General features: G+C 44.4%; 1 protein-coding gene across 8 annotated transcripts in view; it reads left to right on the top strand.

The window, feature by feature from the left end:
• Positions 1–19,914, top strand: part of RASAL2 (RAS protein activator like 2) — a 184,712-nt gene that overhangs the window by 41,285 nt on the left and 123,513 nt on the right. For 2 of the 8 annotated variants that reach the window (XM_054072686.1, XM_054072684.1), the window contains exon 1: positions 18,515–19,382. The exons of 5 other annotated variants lie outside the window; for them this stretch is intronic. In XM_054072686.1, coding sequence (XP_053928661.1) covers positions 18,788–19,382 — 595 coding nt within the window. In that variant the 5' untranslated portion in view covers positions 18,515–18,787. Of the gene's footprint in view, positions 1–18,514; positions 19,383–19,914 lie in introns of those variants that run through there. One more of the 8 variants, XM_054072685.1, reaches the window with a different exon arrangement.

Here is a 19,914-nt window from a genome sequence, read left to right as displayed (position 1 = left end):
TTGATGACTATGACAGCCGTGGTGTGACATGTGGGAAACTGAGGAGGAGATCTCAGCGATCCCTCTGTGAAATACTTGGGACAGTGGGTGAATTAACCAGCCCTTATAAAAAGAAACTGAGTGAAACCAAAGAAGTAAATAGATTTCCTTCTTTCAGAGATGAGGAGATTGGATGGTTCTAGTTGAAATTTCACTGGATAAAAAGGCAGTTTGAGAATTAACAGAGAGAGGGTGCGTTTTTTTTGTAGAGGAGTCCAGCAAATACTAAATGACTAGAGCCCATATTTATCTTGCATGGGTTTCTTTAGAGAAGTTTTAGCCCATTGCTGTTTGAAAGCGCAATTCCTTTATGGGGGAAAACAGCAGGGAAATGTGCAATAAGCATCAGCTTGATAGCTTTCAACGTGATTTCAGAATCTCTGGAGAGGCTGTTTTAGACTTAAATCTCATTATTTACGCTGTGGGCTTGTATGTTAAACGCATTTCTTAGATAGCTGTGGGATGTTAGGAAGCTCTGGGTGCTAAGAGAATGGCGTGAAATGCAGCTGGTGGGAGGGTGACCGCAGAGGAGACGCACTCAGTGAAGAAGGGTTTGGATGGCGTGTATAAACACAAGCACTCATTCTGCCCCATGGAAAGCGTGTGCTTGAAGCCACTTTGGTTTCTTCATTTGAGGGGGCTGAGTGCCAAGACCTCAGTCCTGCAATGCCAGCCTGCTTCCCAGAGCTTTGTACCAGTGCGTGGGCAAAAGGAACACAGCAATGGGTGCTTAGATGGAAAAAGAAATGGCACAGGAAGGAAACGTTGTAAGGAAGCATAAAGGATATTTACAGGGCTTATTTTCCTGTGCTTGAAGTATGGCGAGCAGCAAGAATATAGATCTACACATTATTCTGTGTTATCACATGTAAGTCTGGCAGAAGAAAAGTTTGCAGCAAAACTGAGTGTTTTCTTTATCTCTTCTTATGCCATTAAAAAACCTCTTTTCATTCATTTTTAGTTCTTAGCGTGAGTTACCCACAGGAATCTGAAAGTCATCTTGGATTTATGTGTTCCAAATCGTGGCGTTCGCTTTACCACCACCAACTGGCAGCAGCTTTCACAGACTTCAGGGTTAATGAACTAAATGAAGGAGCATCGGTCTTCAGAAGGGACTTCTGAGGGTGCCTGCTGTACAAGAATAGACATGGGCAGAGGCTATTTCAGCAGGAGTTACATTCCACTTACTTTGAGACAGTTGTTTTCTTAATGACCCCTTTATATAAGTGTCTGAAGTTGGTGATGGTCGACGCTTCATGAAGCAGTGGTGAAACTGCACATCCCAAGGTTTCAATCTTTAAAACAAAAAAGTTATAAAAAGTTAAGATCAAAGTAAGCAAATGGTATTTTTCCAGCTTAATAAATGATATAGTATTTATCTCTCCTCTCCTGAGATCCCTGTTCCCTTTGAGATACTGTTTAATTTGCCCATCTGCTGCTCTACAACTGCAGGGGAAATTGCAAGTCGTGTTTTGGTTTTGAGATAAACTGAAATTAGCTTGAGCCCATTCCCTAGCTGAAGAGACATTTAAGTCAACTGAAACTGGCTGTTCTTTAACATCGTTTACCTTATAAAATATAGAAATATAAGCTGCATGGAAAACTTAACATATTAAAGAACAGCAAAGTAGCAAAAACTTATAAAGAAAGACTCAGCTAAGAGTATCCTTTGTTTTCTAACTATATGCTGCCTTTCATTTCAGTTAACGTTTGAAATGACACTCATTATTTCGGCTGCATCGCTACAAACGATGCTGCCGCATCATCTGAAGCTTGTGCAAGATAGTGCTGGATGCAAGAAGCTGTTAAATAGAAGTTAAAGTTGTCACATCAAAAGCTTTCAAACAGCAGAAAAGTAGCAGCCCTTTTGGCAAGTAAATAACGGCAGTCAAACTGCTTCCTCAGAGGAGTTTTTTTAAGCATGAGGAATATCTTACATCTGAGACTGCTAAGGATGGTGCGCTGGGGATCCGTTCAGCAGAACCAGCACAGGGTTTAGAGACGGCAGCTGCTGAGCTGTCACATCAGAACGCCGTGGCTGAGGCAGCTTCGGTGTTGATTCAATCACCTGAGTGTAGTGGCATCGATGCTGCTGGTTCAAGCGAGAGTGTTTTAGAATATATTTACTAACAAAGCATTGCACTTGATGCAAATCTTGTGGCACTGGTGTTGGAAATATTTCAGGGTTGGGTTGGTAGCTGTGCTGTATTCTTCTCTTATGGAGCCATCAGAATCCCCTCTTCAGAAAGCCTTTTAATGTTCTTGGGGGGAGAAAATATTTAAAAATAATGTGGTATTATCTGCTATATTTATTGTTCTCATCAACCTTCTAGCTAAGCACAAAACCTGTGTTTCCTCTGCAGACAGGGAGAGGAATGTGAGCAGCGTGAAAATGGTTAATAGTCTCTGTAAGTGCTGAGTTTCTGTTTCCTGAGAACTTAACATGTCTCTTCTTTGTAATTTTTTGCAAGAATGAAAACATTTCTGCCTCTAAAAAGCAAAGTTGTCATTAGTAATCAATGACTTAATATTGTCTCTGAAGGTACCTTACGTTAAAACGAAACTGGTTCCTGTTCTATCTTCACTCAAAATCTCCTCTTCACTGCAGATCACCTGGGGACTGCAGCAAGGCCACTTCTCCTGTTCCACAGTCGCGTGTCTTTCTGGAAGTAAATGTGACAGAATTGGGTATTTCTTTATTCCCAAAGTGCAAGCCACGTTCTCTGACCATTTTGTAAGCCAGTCTTTCCTTTCTAGCTCTGCAGTAGGTGCAGCCTTAGATTCTCCACAAGGTAGTTAATAGTTCCGTGCCTTGGTCTTTCCAGCTTCAAAAACTCCACTAATAATGCTCTTTATTTTCTCTGTGGTTTTGATTTGGGAGTTCAGTAAAGGGAGTGCTGTGTCAAGGGCATTTCTGAGTTCTGGAGATGCGTCTGTTCCACTCTGACACACGCTGCGGATATCCCAACTCTTTCAGAACAGGCTTTTTTAGTGATGGATAGAATTTTTCCAAGGAATTAATTCCAAACTGAATTAAGGTGTACTAGAGGAAAGCCACTACTTCTGAATGGGGAAGGCTTCGTAAATGTTTATCTGTGATAAATTACCTTAATTGCTGAACATAATCAGTTTTTTTACTGTCCCTGCGTTTATCCACCTAAAATCTGTGAGAGTGTTCGTGATATCAGCTGTGACATGAAACTATTTTGCCTTCTGCTAACCAGCTCTCCACTTGTAAATAAACACTGATTGTTGCTGAGGGTGTGAACACTTAAAGCATTCAGTTGTCCCTATTCTCGTGATTAAATTTGCAATCCCGAGAGCTGTTGTCAGATAACACTAAAGGAGAGAATTTGTTTGAAAATGGGATTTCCAGTCTTGGTAGGGTCTGAGAGGAGACAACAAATTAGATGACAGTCTTGGTAGAAGGAAGAGTGAATTTAAACTTTGAGCTCAGATGTACTGATAGTTGCTTTGGGGCTGAAAGTTATAATTAAGCTGTTCAGAAAAAGCACAAGCGCTAATTTCCTGTTTGTATCTGTAGTTTTAAAGCTTTAAAAGTCCCTATACGCATCTTTCAACATCATGAGTTTCTTTCTGGGACAATCACAGGCAGCAGCTAGTTCTTCTCCAGGCTAAATTCAGATTTTTTTCCTGAGTAAGTGCTCAAAAATAACCACCCTGGCTAAATTACAGTATTCTAGCTGCCAGATTTCAGGAGCTGTACCTCCATCGGCAGATTCCTATGGCCGGGTAATGGCAGCCTTGGGCCCACCTGTGTCAGAGAAGCGCCAGGGGAGTTTCTTCCCTGCTGCTTTACTCCTTCTGGAATCTCTGAAGTTAAGATCTTGAGATAATGGATAAATGTTTCTTCCTTCTCTTCCCTTCGCCTTCCTCCCTGTGTCCTGTTTCCCCGGTATTCCTGGCTGTAAATTTCTGAGCTTTAAATATGCATTTATTCCTTGTTTTTCTTTACTAAGAAATTGTGCTGTGTGTCACAAATCGCTTTTGTATTGCTGCGTTGGTTTTCCATTCTGCTTTTTTTCCCCAGCAGTGTAGTTTGTGGCAATAGCTTTGGTAATTTTACTAGGAATCCTTGCATTTAATTATATTGCATTTAATAATAGGAGAAGAATGTGAGATGTGAGGGCAGTGAATAACCGGTGCCTCCCCTGGCTTGGGTGGGATCACTCAGAAACAGCTGCCTTCTGGTTCATTCAGAAATTCCCTTAACTGTCTCGTACAGTATTTGGAGGTCTTAATGGTTAAGGAGCTGAAGTTCTCATTTTAATATTCTTCTCATTGCCAAGTTTAAAAAGCCTTGAAAAGAGAAAATTTAAATTAGTGTTGGAATAGATATTTTTTGCATGGTTAATTCTATTGAACTGTAATTTGTTTGATCGTCGAGAGCTGTGATGATAAGAAGGACTTTAAAAAATAGACTGCAGGCAGAGGTGCAGGTGGGTGAACTCACCCATTAACTTCAGTGATATGCAATCCCTTCAGATCCCTGTGGATCGGAATGGAGGGGGTATGGACTATTCAGCTGTGCAAAATACAGTGAATGAAACAGAAATGTTGTGTGATTTAATCCCTCTCTTGTTTGTGTTTGATAGTTGTTACGTGGGAAGAGCAGAGAGGACACAGTGGAAAAAATAACTGAAAAAAACAGTAGGGCAGAAGAAGGAAGGACGGGAATAAACCCAGCTGGTTTTTCCAGTTAACGTGACACAAAGATTCTGAATAAGGAACTGATATGCAGTCATCTCTGCATCAATCTTACACTATTTCTGGAAAACTCTTTGTAGACTCAAATTCCACTGCAGGCTGATGTCAGTCAGGTTAAGAGAAATGTCTGTGTTCTCCCACCTTTGCTACAGGCTCCTCAGCTGTGCTGCTTTAAGCTTGGAGCTGTAAACCCACCACCACCACAGTGAAAGGTTTTTAGCAGCTCAGAACAACAAAACCCTCCCACGAGACTGCCTCATTAGCCACAGCTTCTGCAGGGTACGACAGCAGCCCGATGTGAGTGATGAGGTTTGGATTTGCTAGGGTTTGCTTATATTTCTGCACTCTAGGATGCACAAGTAAGTATCAAATTGATCGTTTCTGGGCTTGACGATCTTAATCACCCTCCTTCTCCATCACGCTGACCATTGCAGGTTTGCAGACTTGGTCTCTGTGTACCTGAGTTTCCACGCAAACCACTAGGACATGCTAAATTGAGCGTACGCTCTAAGATGTGAACGTGGTTTAGTGATTTGGCAGGAAATGTGAATTTTTGTTCACTTGAGAAAAAGAAACGCTTAATTTAAGCATGCTGAAAATCTGCACACTGGTTGGGATTTGGGGGGAGAGTGTGGGCGATCGTGTACCCTGTCTTGTGAGTAGACAGTGAATCATGGTATCTGCTCTGGGAACAGAGCGTTCCACTCCTCAGCTGGTCTGGGAACATCTTTCTGTGTATGGAACAGAGCAAGTAAGGAAATGCAGAAAAAAAGAGCTCATGCCTTCTGTACACGGAAACAGAGCCCATATCTGAACTTCAGTGACCCAGAAAGGAAAGACAAGGAAACTCAAAAGGGAGCTTGTTAAAATAACTTTGTATACCTGAAGAATGTATAAAGTTTATTGTAAATATCAACAATTAAGCCTGTCTGAAGTGTAAAAGCGATGGTTTATTTACTGCAGGACAGTAAATGTCTGCAGCATTATCAGCTCTTTTCAGGCACTTTGGTATCGAGAATTTCTCATTGATCTGTGAGAGCCTGAATCAAACAGCTGGATGGCAGGACACTCAGCTTCCCGTGGTGACATTGCTGGTTCTGGTAGATGAAAATATCACAATATCAACACAAAATAGCACAGTTCAGTGGAGTTATGATACCAGGTGAGACCTGAAATGTCTGGCTATTTTAAGAAGGAAATATTCTAAACCTCTTTATTGAAAAAGTTGTCTCAGAGGTCCTAGAAACTAAACTGTCTTGCACGCTTTCTGTTCTGGCTCCTGTGTTCATCAGTTATGGAAGGCTCAGAAGTAGGTTTGACAGGTCAGTTTAAAACGCTAATACATGCATTGAACAATCCCCCAAACCACAACTTAGTAAACTCTTAAGGTGATTTGTTAAGGATTATCTTAAGGATTGTCTTTTTATATTTAATTGCAGCAAATTATATACCTCTAGGGGTTTATATTTTAAGAAGATAAGCTCTGATTTATCCCTGTGGGTTTTTTTTCCTCTGTTCCAGTTTATCCAAGACTAATACTCTTGTTTTCTTCTGTCAGTGTTTTAGTCAATCAGCACAATAAAAGGAGGACTTGATAGCTTGACAGTGTTCTAGGGAGGAGAACCTTGGATTTGTTTTGGTTTCATTTGTCTTTGTGTCCTACATGTATATTTATGCAGCTAGGTGATTTTGGCCTCTGTTCCTGGAAATATTGCCAGCTGCATGATGGCATAACCACACAACTTCTCCCTGACTCTTAAAATTGTGTTAATCCTGTGCCATCAACACCTCTTCGTGGGGGGCTCCTTGTGCCTCACTCTGCCGTTGGGATAAGAGAGGGCACAGCCACTCCAGGTGGAGCCCAAGGTATGGGTTGGAAAGGACACTTTTAATTATGCTCCACGACCTTTCTTACTTTTCCGTGGGAACAGGAGCATTGCGAGCTGGGTCCCCATCTCCCTCGCCCTCCGTGTAGCAGGGATGCAGCTGGGGAGAGAGTTGGTTTGGGCTCCTTCCTTCCTTCCTTCCTTCCTTCCTTCCTTCCTTCCTTCCTTCCTTCCTTCCTTCCTTCCTCCCTCCCTCCCTCCCTCCCTCCCTCCCTCCCTCCCTCCCTCCCTCTCTTTTAGCCATCTCTACCCAAAATGCTGCTGGCTGGTGGTGACAAGCGAAGAAGCTTGTTGGCTTTCACAGAATGTAGGATGAGCTTTACTGACCCTGAGGCCTGATCTGGGTTTTCATAGTTAAAAACATGGGTGCTTTAGGGTGGGATGAGAAGTCTCCTATCACCCTAAACAAAGATGATAACCCCAAGCTTGAGTGAAGTTGACCTGTGGAGCTTGTCCTGTGAGATCTGATGTTGTCGCGCTCCATCCTCGCTTGCTGTGATCTGGGGAGGGAACAGGAAGCCGAGGCTGTGTATTTCATCTAATGTGGTGGTGTTGGGAATACCGAATTGGGAGGATTTCCTGGCCTTTCTTGTTTTTTTGGAAAGAAGAAAACAAAACCTGAAGACCAAAGAAAACTCCTTGTTCTGTCTGCCTCTTCCCTTGCCACTCCCCAGCACTTCTGCCTCGCGCATCCCCAGCCCGGAGGGAACGTTTCCAGGCTCCTGTTTGAAGATATTTATAAATAAGTTGGGCTCCATATGTTGTTGGGTTTTTTTTCCCAAATGATTTCCTTACTGTAAGTCATTGTATTTCTGTATAATTGATCCACGCGTGGCAACTCCCATCCAGGGAGGGAAGTCGCAAATGGTTTTGGCCTGTGCTGGGCTAGCGTGGAGAAAGGAAATAAAAAAATAGTCTGACAATGCCCCAGCAATGAGGATTGGGGAGAGGAACTTGGTAAAAAACACAAGTTAGTTTTAACTTGTTTTGAAACAATAAGAATAGACATGTAACTGTGCTGAACTGAAATAGAGCGGGGAACAGCAGGCAGAGATTTCTCCCCTCTCAGCCTGCCTGGCAAAACCGAGCTTTGCCTTTATAAATATCAATAGATCAAAGGGCAAAGACACTTTAAGTCGTGAGTATTTTTAGCGAGAAGGAAAAGCCCCTTGGTGGTGTTCCTTCCCATACGCTGCGGTTACAAATCGCATTACCTCGTTGAGCTGCAAAACACATCAGGATTTCGGGTTCAGCGTCCTCAGTGTGTGGATTTTGTTTCCCAACACAGAAAGGGTGGATTCGACTCATTCCTACGTAGTTTGGGGAAAGCGGGAATGTATGGCTGGATCTACCACCAGCGAGATCCGTGGTGGAAACAGGGCAGGGCAGGGGGGCAAATGCCCTGCCATGTGCCATCTAAGAGGATTAGGTTAATACTGTGGCACGGGCTTAACGAAAATTAGAAAGGATAATGCCGCATTAGTTCACACAGGTCTAGTTTCTGTAGCAGAGTGATAAAACAAAACTAGTAATAGACTAAAAATATAACCCTAAAGAAAAGAACTTTCTCCTCCTCCTGTTTCCGTCGTTCCCCCTCCTCCCATCATTTCCTTCTTGGGCACCTGAAGTCAGAAACTCAGATTGCGTTTGAACTGGATTTTTTTTTTTTCTTACCCCCCCAAGTCCAGTGGCATTTTAAAAACAACTTAAAAATGACGCTAAATCCCCGTTGCTGTGGCCGTGACTCAGTGCGCGGTGCCTATCTGCCTGGTGTCAGGCCGGGGCTGTCTGGGAGAAACAGAGCACGCGCATACCCGAGCTGTGATGCAAGCTTTGAAACAGCACCAAGGGCGCTTGGAGCATCAAATGTGCCGGATCACACTGCGCTTCCAGTAACGGCAGATCTCCCTTGGCTCCGGCTGGGGAGGCGGTCATGCAGCCCGACAGGGGGAGAGAGGCCAAATTGCACATTCATTTAGATAATTAGGTAAACTGTAAATATGAGAAGCCTGTCTCCTACTCAAACTCCATTGTTTTCTCCTTAAAGGCTATTTTTGGATTTGGCAGCCAGGGTTATCGCAATAATTGGTGCATTGTTTAAACAAGGTCACTGATGTGTGTGCGTGTTTATCTCTGCTTCACTGGTTTGCTTATTTGAAGTACAAATACTTCAAAAATATGCTGCAGACCTCTTAAACTCGCGTACTCAACTCCTGAGCCACATGGTCTTTATTAGAAAATAGATGCAATGATTCACATTCGGTTTTGCAGCTTGAAGCCCTGAGGGATTTGTACATAAAACTGTGGAGATTTGATTACATCCCGATTTTGTGTCTCACTGGTATATGTGTGTTTCATATGTGTAAAAGCTTTTTATAAGGCATAGATTACAATAAGTCACTAAGTAAAGCCATATGAGTGCCGGCCTGTCTATTGGAATTGGAATACACGTGTTCATTAATTTAGTCTAGCTTCGGTGGTTGCTTATGTATTTATAAAACCCAACGTGGCTTCATGTTTTATATTTGGAGCAAATACTTTTGGCTTGTTGGCAGGTTGGTTTGAAACTTCCAAATACGATTTCAAAGCCGGGCTTTATTGTTCACAGCAGTTCTGCACCGCCGGGTGAGGACGGAGCACGGTTACTGACAGCGCTAGGGTGGCCAAGGTAAAAGCAGCAAATAACAGCTTGTGTTCCCTGTTGCTGGTGAAGCGAGTAAATGCGAAGGCCTTGAAGAGGGATGTTTTCATCAAAGAATGTTTTGGGCCACAGCTGCACGTCAGGAGAGGGTGGTATAGAAGTATCGTTCCTGAAACTGCCGCGTCCCACTGCCTTGGCCACAGTGGGTCCTGGCAGGGCAATTAGTTTGTGGGCAATTAGTGGCTTCTCTCTGAAAGCTGGTTTCTTCGAGAGTGCGATGGTTTTAGCACCCTGAAGAGACTTGTGTAAAACTATCTGAGGGTTTAAATAAGTAGCATTTAAGAAATGTCAACTGGAGAGGATTTTGCTCTAAGCAAGAGCACGCAGTTCAGGGTTTGTTGTTTTGTGTGGGTTTTTCCTGGTCCTGTTGAACCTTTTGGCTAAAATTTCCATTTGCAATGGAAATAATTGAGACTATTTTTTTAAAGGGATTGCTGACCAGGGGCTGTCGGCTTGAGTGCCACTTGCACAGACGTACAAATGGGACTTTGCATGCTCAATTCGGAAACGATTGACCTCAGAAACAGGCAGTTCTGTCAGCTGGTTAAGCTGGTATTCGCGTGTAATGAAACAAAAAAAAGTCATTTTGGAACTTGAAACATAGGTAGTTTCTGGTACAGTAATAATGAATGGAAAGACACAGAAGAAATGAGGTGCTCGTGTCGTGAGTGGCTGCTGCGTGCAGTTATTGGGAGGTCTGGGCTTCAGCCGCCCTGCCTGGTGGCGCAGACAGCAGCCCTCGGAAGGGCAGCACTGACAGCTGGGGACTCGGCCCGGTGCAACCACTCATACTTTGTGCAAATCCTTTTTCACGATGTCCAGCTCTTTTTGTCCCGTAGTGAGAAAATGTATGCATAGGTTACTAATTTGTTCCCTAAATAGCCTCTGACAGCAGTTCTCTTTCTCCCCTCTCTCCCTCTCCCTTTCCTCTCTCTTCAAAGTTTGAAATTGTTCTGTATCTTTCTCTTTTTGAGGGCGCTACTTCTGTTTGTGTTACCATCGGGCACGTTTGAGTATTAACTTTCCATGGGGTTCATTTATGTTCTCATTTCAGGCTCGATGTTAGGATGCGCAGGTTCATCTCTCGGAGGTCACACAGTGTTATCAGAAGTAGTGTCCTCTGCTGGACATCTCTAATCATTCTTTAAATTACAAATGCAGATTTAATAAAGAGGGTGTGCTCCTTTCTTTCTCCCCGCCTTGTTGCTGTTTTGGTGCCTGCAGGTCACCTTGCTTCATCTTTTGGCTCTGCTGTTGCCAGTTGTGAAATCTGCTCCAGCCCTGGCGCCGGGCTCGGGCTGGCAGAAGGTGCGTCTGCATTTCAGCGCTTCATCACTGTCCCCAACTTCTGGCATTTGCACTGGTTCAAGATTGTTCCCAACAGGCAGCATGTGGAGAAAGAACTCCTTTGGTTAGAAGGTCATTAGAATTTAATAACTGGGGTTTTTTTCTCCTCCTCATCTCTTTTTTTTCCCTTCTCTTTGGTTGTTTTACTCTTTTCTCCGTGTGATCTGTGGTAGTTACCTCTACAGCAATGGCAATATTACATAAACCCTCTTTCCAAGCTGGTACTAAATGTTTATTTGCAAGCTTTCATTGGCATTTTGAGATACTGACGTGTTTCATCCTTTCTCTCTGTGATCCATTTCTCCGTTTAGATGAAGGTTTAATATTAAATTCCTACACATCACTCAATTATTGTCAATTGTTGCACCTTAATTTGCCAATATTAATTTGATGTTCTGGAGGGGTTATGAGGTGAGCTGCATGAGAATTGGCCCAACGCCCAAGGAATTTCCCTGCTTAAAATACTTCTGGATTTATGAATTCTTCCTCCTGGTTGGTTGTCTTATATTTGCAGCAGTTGGCACTCAGGATGCGCTCCTGTACAGTTACATGAAAAGAAAGGCTGGAAAGTTGGAATATACGCACCTGCTATTTGGGTACGGTTACCAAGGCAGGTTTTGAGGTGTTTATCCATGAACGTGCCCATATACTAAGACCGATTTTCATCTTTTAGTAATCTTTAAGCTGCAGTTGGTTTGGTGCACACAGGAATCACATCTAGCGATAAAACTGAGTTCTACTGGCAAAGCCCTGCTTTAAGATTGCAGGACTAATGCTTTATTTTTTTGTCCTCTCTCCACAAAAATCAAACCCACTTCAGTTGGAAAAGGAGTCAGGTGACAGAAAGCTAATTTTGCCAGTTGAAAAATAACATAATTAAAAACTTAAATCAGTAACTTCCGTGTGATATTTCAGATGGCACCAAGACCAACCTGTCGTCGTGAATAAATGCATGTCAGGGTGGGGGTAAAGGCTTAGGATCGTGCAATAATAGAATGGTTCGTGTTGGAAGGGACCTCAAAGCCCATCCAGTTGCAACCGCCCTACCATGGGCAGGGACACCTCCCACTGGATCAGGAGCTCCGAGCTCCAACCCACCTGGCCTTGAACCCCCCCAGGGATGGGGCAGCAACCGCTGCTCTGGGTTTCTTTGTTTATACAGTTGAAGGATGGCCTTGCAGAAGTAGTCAGTGCAGTCGGTCAGTGCACTTGTCTGTCTTCAGGGGCTGAAGTTGGTGATGTGTTGCTCCATGGGGTTTCCTCTCAGCTTGAGCCCCCTGTGCATGTTGGTGGTTTCACAGCTCTGCATGGTGGAAAGCCCACAGAGGAGCCGAACCTGTGGGAGCAGCTGGACCAGGCGGAGGGCTTGTCTGCTGTATGGAAACCTGGAAATCTCTTCACAGATCTGAGGCAAGGGCCGCCACTCACTGCAGATGGGTCTTTTTGCTGTTATGACTTCCCATGCTACAAAGTCATTGCCAGTGTTTACCTGCAGGTCATGCATTTGTTTATTTGCGCCGGTGCATGTTGCTGAAAGGCTCGTCTGGCTCGGGGTGGCGTTGCTCACAGCCGTGTGTGGGCTCGCTCAGCCACCGCGCGCTTGGCTGGCTTCTACGTGTATGTTTTTATAGCCCTTGAAACTTGGCACGAGCTGTGTTTTGTCGACAACAACAACGAAAGATTGCTAGTGAAATTAAAATCTGGCATCGCTGTTCCGCAGGTTTATTCGCGATGTATTGAAATGGGATTTTCTTGCTAACTTTTCCTGGCACCCATCCAGAACTCAGCATGTCATAAATTTATATTATCTCTCCCTGCTCTGCTCAATTGACAGGGCTGTGGCAGTTTCTCATGGTGATCACAGCAACAGCATGGAAAAATGAAGCCTGGAGACATTCAAGTAGGGAGTTTGTATCGGCAGAGAAATTGCAGGTGGTGTTTTGCCGTGGAATTAGGGGGCAGAAATCCCGAGGAGTTGTTCAGTGCCAGCCTTCAGAAAGCAGAGAACCCCAAATGCAGGGTTGAGTCGTCTGCGTGACAGCAGCTTTGGCTGCAGGGAAAGGTAAAGGGCTTGGAAACGCAGGGCAGTGGCAGTGTGACTATCGCAATGTGCCTTGGTGTGGAGATCTCAGACCAGGAAAATGAGGTGCGCCCTGGCATTTAAATGTGCTGGCATCACCATTTAGCTTGTTCATAGACGCATTTCATTCTCTGCATAGTCATAGCAAAACCAGCATCCCTTGCTGATTTATCTGGGAGAGGTGTGCTGTCTGTCGGGTCACTGCTGCGCCGTTGCCAGCGGAAAGCGTGACAGAGACACACGGGGGAATTTTGCTCCCAGGAGCTCTGATCTGGGCTCGGTGAGTTGTCTGTGTTCCACCCGTGTGATTCCACGCTCCAGCAAGCCTTGCTCTTCCAGCGCCTCTAATCCTAAACACAGTGATTTTTAAGGTGCTATTTCATTTATCCTCTGCGTAACTTCATGCACTAAATCCAAAGCGGTGGAGTGAGTCAGGTGCGCTGGTCTGTGCTGGGATGAGGAGAAGTGATATCCACCTGCAGGAAATGTTGCAGGGGGGAAACAGATGCATCTCGACGATAGGAGATGGGAAGTGGATGTTAGATCATTAATTACTTAGCCTTGCATAAACAAAACTTAATATTTTGTGAAGTCTGTAATTTAAAGGGAAGGAACCATCATCTTGTGTGCTGCTTAGCCTCATTCCAAGCGGGGTCGATTGGAAGACTTCTGTGATGGTACCTGCTCTATACATTGATTACTCCTCCATGAACTGCCTCTGTGGCAAGCGTTGGGCTGGTTTGGAAGGGGAAGGGAAGTAAGGAAAGAGAGACTACAAAACTGAGGCTCCTTGCCTGCCTGCATCGCTTCTGCATCCTCCCTAGAGAAACCAGGGTGGAAGTTGTTTTACTTCTCTGCATGTTAAAGAACTCATTTGGTGGCTGGTAGTTGGGGACTAAGCCTGGAATCTTCTTGGAAGTGGCACTTCTTAACCTGCTGTCTTTATGATTTAGAGGAGAGGACTTAGTTGCAAACCCAAGTGTGGTGAATAAACATGCGGGGTTTGTCCTGGGTTTTGGTGGCTGTATGGAGTTTGGGGCTTATTTTTTTAACTTCCTACTCTTTTCTCCCTCCCCCTCTATGTCTTGGCAAATGTTTTAGAAAATGAGAAGCTGGTAAGTTTGTGCTTGGTCCAAAACTAATGTAAAATGGAAGTTTCTAAAAAACTAATGCCACGGGAAGTTTCAATTCATCTTTTTCTGGATATCAGCTATGCTAAAAAATAACCAAAATGTTACTCATTGTAGTGCCTCTAGTCAAGCCCTAGACAGCTTTCAGAGAGCAAGTGAGCATGAAACGTTATTTTTTATCATCAGAGACAGGCTCTCCCCCCAGCTGCTTGGCAATGATGCGTTTGGCTTACGTGGTGTTGCTTTTTATTTAAATTGGTTGATAGTTTTTATTAAACAACAGATACGCTGAGGAATTTCTGCAGCTTCGTGCAGCAGAGCTGGGTTGGTTTTTGGAAAGCTGAATGGTGGAGAGCAGACTGCCCACACGGGAGGCTGTTGCCAAAGGATTGTCTTCGTCTGCTCGGTGAAAATGAAATGCTGCTTGTGTACTTCTCCTGTGAAATGTTGTTGTAAAGTTAAAGATTGTTTTGCCAATATAATCCTAAAGCTGAAACATAGTTCCATTCCAACACAGCCAATCTGCATTTTGTGCATAAATTACTTGACTATCTCAGCGTGGTGAAATATATGCTGTTAAACATGTCAAGTCAGATGATTAAATGACTGGATTGTTAGGGAGAAAATAGTAATTTTCTGAAAAAGCTAAATGAGTGATTTGGCACAATGAACTGCAAACAGTACCGAAAAGCCTTCTTCTGAGGAACACGTGCCAGCTGAGGATCACGTTTTTATGCAGTAGGTATTAAACACAGGAGGTATTAGTGACAGTATTCCAGGTTTTCTCAGGTTAATTGACAGGCTCCTTTCTTTCACTGGAATGACTTTACCTGCTGGGAGCTGAGTGGGTGGCTCTGCGCAGTCGGGGATCTCGCGTCACCAATATTAGCAGTTGCCACTTGAAGCTGATTTCTTTGTGACAGCGAGACCGTGTGAGTGCTTCCTTGGATAAACTGCTGCTCTGAACGGGCTCGAGTTTGCACACGAGTAACTAAACTGCGAATCAGGGAGAAAGTTTACACAAATTACTTTTTTGCGTGCTATATGTGCACAAGAAATGCTGGAGCCAAGCGAGATCCATTTTCACTGGGTGGCATTGGATCAGTACAGACAAAGGCTTTGTCTGGGCAGCATCTTTGCTCCCAATGATGTGTTTAAGGAAGAGAGAGTCCAGTTTGACTGAAAGCCCAGGCTGAAGTTTTTGAGCTAGCAGTTTAAAAGGATGTTCTTGCTCGTAGACTAAGCAAACTTGTGTATCAGTGATTTTATGTCAGTAAACACATAAGCCTTGTGTGCCGTTTTGGAAGCATTTTGAGAAAGAGAGTTTTACCCTCTGCAGAACACACTGGAATCACAGCTAAGTGAAGGCAGCTGGGGAGCTGTGTGCTTTGATCACAAAATGCATTTGTCTGAGCAGTGGTAACATGAAATCACAAGTGAAATCAAAAGTCAAAACTGAAGACCCTTCTTAGCATGGTACAAACTTAAACTAAGCTGTGACTTTGATGTTGCTGGGCTTCGTGTTGCGTGCTTATTGAACCCTGTCTTTTTCTGTACTGATAATTCTGTACTGAGCTGTGGTCAAGTCCCTGGCCGCACCAATAAAAATATCTTTGAGTAGAAGTTCACCCATAACTGGTTTTGCACGTTGGTTCATGTTGTAACTTGAGACACAGTTAATCTTCTGTGCGTTCCCTTGCTGAAATGGGCGGTCTGGGTACGTCAACACCTGATTTAAGGCAAGCTGCACTGGGAAGGAGATGAAATGGTATTTCCCTACAGTCCAGTGTCCACAGGATGGTGGTGAAAAAGAGAACTAGGGTGAGAGCAGTGTCGTGGTGAACATCTCTGTCCTCATGCCAACACCAGTGTCTTGCCTGAAGTTTCTTTCTGTACAAAGTGCTGTTGTGCTAAATTCCTGCTTCAGAATACCATTGACACAGCTGGTGTCATATTATCTTGAATTGAGTCATTCCAGTTGGTCACACCGAGTCCTCTGATAAGGTAGTTAAGTGCTTTCAAAATGCTGTCTCAAAACGTGGTTCAGGTGAGTGCTCAGCTTGGTCATTGGGTTTCCACGGGAGTTAAAAAGTGTTCTAGAAACCTCCAGCAAGCCAATCCTGAGGGGGGCTGCTTCAGCTGCTGCGCTGTTTGTCTCCGTTTGCTGTCCTCTCCTGCCCTTCTCTGCTTCCAAACCAAAAGCAGATGTAGATGTGCTAACGGAAACTTGTACAAGCGAGGCTTGCCGAGCTTGACCAGAAACCTACCTCACATTCTCAGTTTTCTCTGCCGATTGTGGCTTGTGCCAGTAGGTCGAACCACATCGTTATCTGTCCAATGTGTTCATACTTATTTCTGAGGTTCCATAGAGTCCCTTTTACCAGACTGGCTAACTTAAAGCATTCATTCAAAGCAGCACTGCCACAGTTGTAGTAAACAGCTCAAAAGGAGATTGAGGACACGTTACTGGAAGGAGTGGGTGATCCAGTTACAGCAGATCCTGGTGAGGTTGTGATACTCAATGCTATGTTTGCCTCAGCCTTCTGAAATGAGGACTGTCAGGCCTCTGTTCTCAGTGAAAGGGATCAAGGAGGACAGTAGATGAGGGTCAAGTCAGGGATTTCTTACAGGAACTCATGCAATCCCACGGGACCAGGCAGGCTGCACCAAAGGGTGATCCATAACCCCTGTGGTCAAGAAACGGAAGATCATCCAAGGGCTGGAGCACCAGCCTGAGATAGGATTGTTCAACCTAGAGAAGAGAAGGCTCCAGGGAGACCTTAGAGCAGCTTCCAGTTCTGAAAGGGGCTCCGGGAAAGCTGGGAAGGGGCTCTTGATCAGCAAGTACAGGGACAGGATGAGGAGGGATGGTTTTAAGCTGAAAGAGGGGAGATTAAGGTATCAGAAGGAAATATTTTCCTCTGAGGGCTGGGAGGCCCTGGCCCAGGTTGCCCAGTGCTGTGGTGGCTGCCCCATCCCTGGAGGTGTCCCAGGCCAGATTGGATGGGGCTTGGAGCCCCTGATCCAGTGGGAGGTGTCCCTGCCCATGGCAGGGGGTGGAACTGGAGGGGCTTTGAGGCCCCTTCCAACCCAAACCATTCCATGATTCTGTGAATTCTGTAACTTTCACGGTGGGAATACTTGCATCTCTGTTCCTCGTGCCTCCTTGAGGAGATAATCGCTGTGGATGGAAATAGTAGCAGAGCTGTCCTTTAGACACATTTTGCTATTTAAAATTCGTGCTCTGAGCAGCGGGACTTCCTACAGAGTACGCGAGTCAGCATCCGTACTTTTGATGCAGAATTTGCATTACAGTGTCTGATCTGTTCCTGCGTCAGGTCATTTGCTGCAGCTTCTTGAACGTGGCAACTTCAGACACTGCTGTTGCCTCTCATTGAAGAGTGTAACTTGCCACCGCATCAGGAAATTATTTCTCTGCGTTATGGGGACCTCTGGGTGACTCCATCCCTGTTCTGGAGAGCAGTGGTGCCCTTTTCCATATCGACACAAAAGTAAGATGCTTTCTACATCTCCAGCCGTCAGGAATGTACTTTGGCTGACAAATGCAGCCCATCTTAAAGGTGAGATCCCATAGTGGGAGAGTTGGGCTTTATTGGTCTGCCAATAAAGACTATCATTGTATTTAACCAGAGAAGGAGTTTTCATTGTCACTTGATTGCCAAGGGTCTGTCAGCATTTCCATTATAAACCCCCTATTTTCAGGGATTTGAGTAGACTTGAGATTTAAGTGTTCTGGTCTAAAACTTGGCAAGCATGAGCTGAGTTCACCAGCGGATATTTTCTTTATGAGATTTTAAAATAGTCAGCTGTTTCTTAAATTGTAGAGAAGGCAAGGGGTTTTTTTTCCTCTTGGTTAAACAGATAGGACTATTTTTTCCATCTCACTTATTCCAAGTAGATTTATAAAAATAAAGCCCTATTCTGTTGTTTAAAAAGAAGGAGGGAAAGGGGAGGGAAAGGGAAAATCTGCCTGCTGCCCTGTTCCGTATGCCAGAGTGTCATGCCTCAAAACCTTCCCTGTGCTCTGGTCTGTGTTTGGTGAAGTCCCACCCACCCTCTCGGTCCCTTTTCTCCTCCCCTTTACTTATTTCCCTTTGGTGTATTCACACTCTCGCTACATCAAGTTGCAGCATTTCTTACTCCATTCCTTCCCGTTGCCTTCATCTCAGGGGCTTCCAGCACTCGCTTCTGATGAACATGCCTATTTTACCTCTCCTTAAAAGGCAACTCTGAGCTATTCTTGAGTGGTATGAGCTACCTGTGGTAAATATGAACTCTAAGAATCGTCTTTATGTTGTACATTACTTTTTTATTTAACTCTCTGTATAGCTATATACTTTACTGCTTCACTGAAGAACGTAACGTGCATGACTTTCAGTTGAGTATTGCAATTTTCAAGGCTTTTCTGAGACTTTGTGACTCGAGTGAAATACTTTCACATGCTTTTTTTTTTTTTTTTTTTTTAACCAAATCTTTAATGTAGACTGAAAAAGGCGAAGTGTGATTGGCGCAGAGCACCACTGTGGGTTTTCATGGCTGGGCTCTTTTAGTCATTTCCTGAAAGCCTGGTGCAGAAATGTGACAGCGCAGGAAACGGCAACAAGCTTAGCAAGGCTTCATATGCCGTTTAGAAGTCAGCTTGCCAGAGGTGAGGGCATGTCCTTCTTGCTGAGATGTAGAAATACCTGGTTCTGGGATTGATGTTCAAGCTCTTCAAGAAGAAGCTCCGCTGTCTGGCAGTCACAGCGGTGAATAAAATGACTGGGACAATAAAATGGTGAGCGAGGAACTACAGCTCTATGGTTCTTAAGCATCAAGGAATGTAAGTGAAGAGCTGAAAGTCAAGGACTGGAAAATGAGTGCTTTCAAAAAGCACTACAGCCTTTCTCCCAGGTCCTTCAGAAGATCGTTGTCGGAACAAGATGCTGGCACTGCTGCCTTGGGGGACTACCATTGGTACCACCAAATGAAAGGCAAGAAGGTGAATAAACACATGAGTTCTGAGCCAGAGAAACCTCTTGGAGCGTACAGGTGGCAGGCACATCCTCGGCTTCTCTGGAGGATAAGCAAAAGGGAGCGCTTGTGCAGCCTGAAAGGGGAATGCGATGATACAGGTCTTGCTGAGAATTCTGCAAGTGTGGATGCTACCAGTGCTGATGATCTCCACGAAGACCCAACAGAGACGCTTTTCCAGGCAAGGACTAGACCGTTTCGGGTTCCCTTCAACCGCTCTCTGTCTGAACCCGTGCCACACGATGGAAACAGGAGTGCAAAGCCATCCCTGCAAGCTGTGCATTCAGTGGACTCTGAACATCAGGGGTATTTCATCCGTAGCATTTTCTCCTCTCTCTCGAGTGGCTTTTCAAAGATAATGAGTCGAAAAGAGGAGCCTGGCAGTGAGTCAGTAAAGGAAGGGAAGACAGACAATGATCCCATTGATCTGAGTACAGGTAACAATCTTGTTTTTGTTTTGTTCTGCTTCTGTTTGTGTAACAGGTGACTCTAGTGAGACATTCTTCCGAAAATACAGTGGTTGTTCTAATTAGTTTTTAACTTGCTTTTATTAACATGAAATAGACAGCTCTCTGAAATTCTGTCTTAATTTTAAAGACGTGATGGATAAAGGGCTTTTCCTGGTAAAGAAGTGGAGTGAGATGTTTTGGTGTGTTAAAAACTTGGAGGTTCCCTTAAAACAAGGATCATCAGGTTGAAGCAATAGGATTTTGCTCTCAAATGCACCCTGTGCGTGGGATGGAAGCCGTCCTGCAAGCACAGCAGCCTCTGCGGCATTGTAGTGCCCCGATTGAGATATCAAACTTAATACTGTAAATGAAGTGTGAGGGGGAGCGAGAAAAATAAAGTTTTCTTTTTAAACGGCCTTTAAGGCAGTTGGAACCGATGTGGTTCCTCAGACCGGCTTCACAGTTGTGTAATCACACAGATACGTTGATGTCTGCTCTCGGGGAGATGCCAAGGACAGCA

The sequence above is a fragment of the Cuculus canorus genome, chromosome 8, assembly GCF_017976375.1.
Source record: "Cuculus canorus isolate bCucCan1 chromosome 8, bCucCan1.pri, whole genome shotgun sequence".
Lineage (NCBI taxonomy): Eukaryota > Metazoa > Chordata > Aves > Cuculiformes > Cuculidae > Cuculus > Cuculus canorus.
This window is presented reverse-complemented; position numbering and strand designations above follow the sequence as displayed.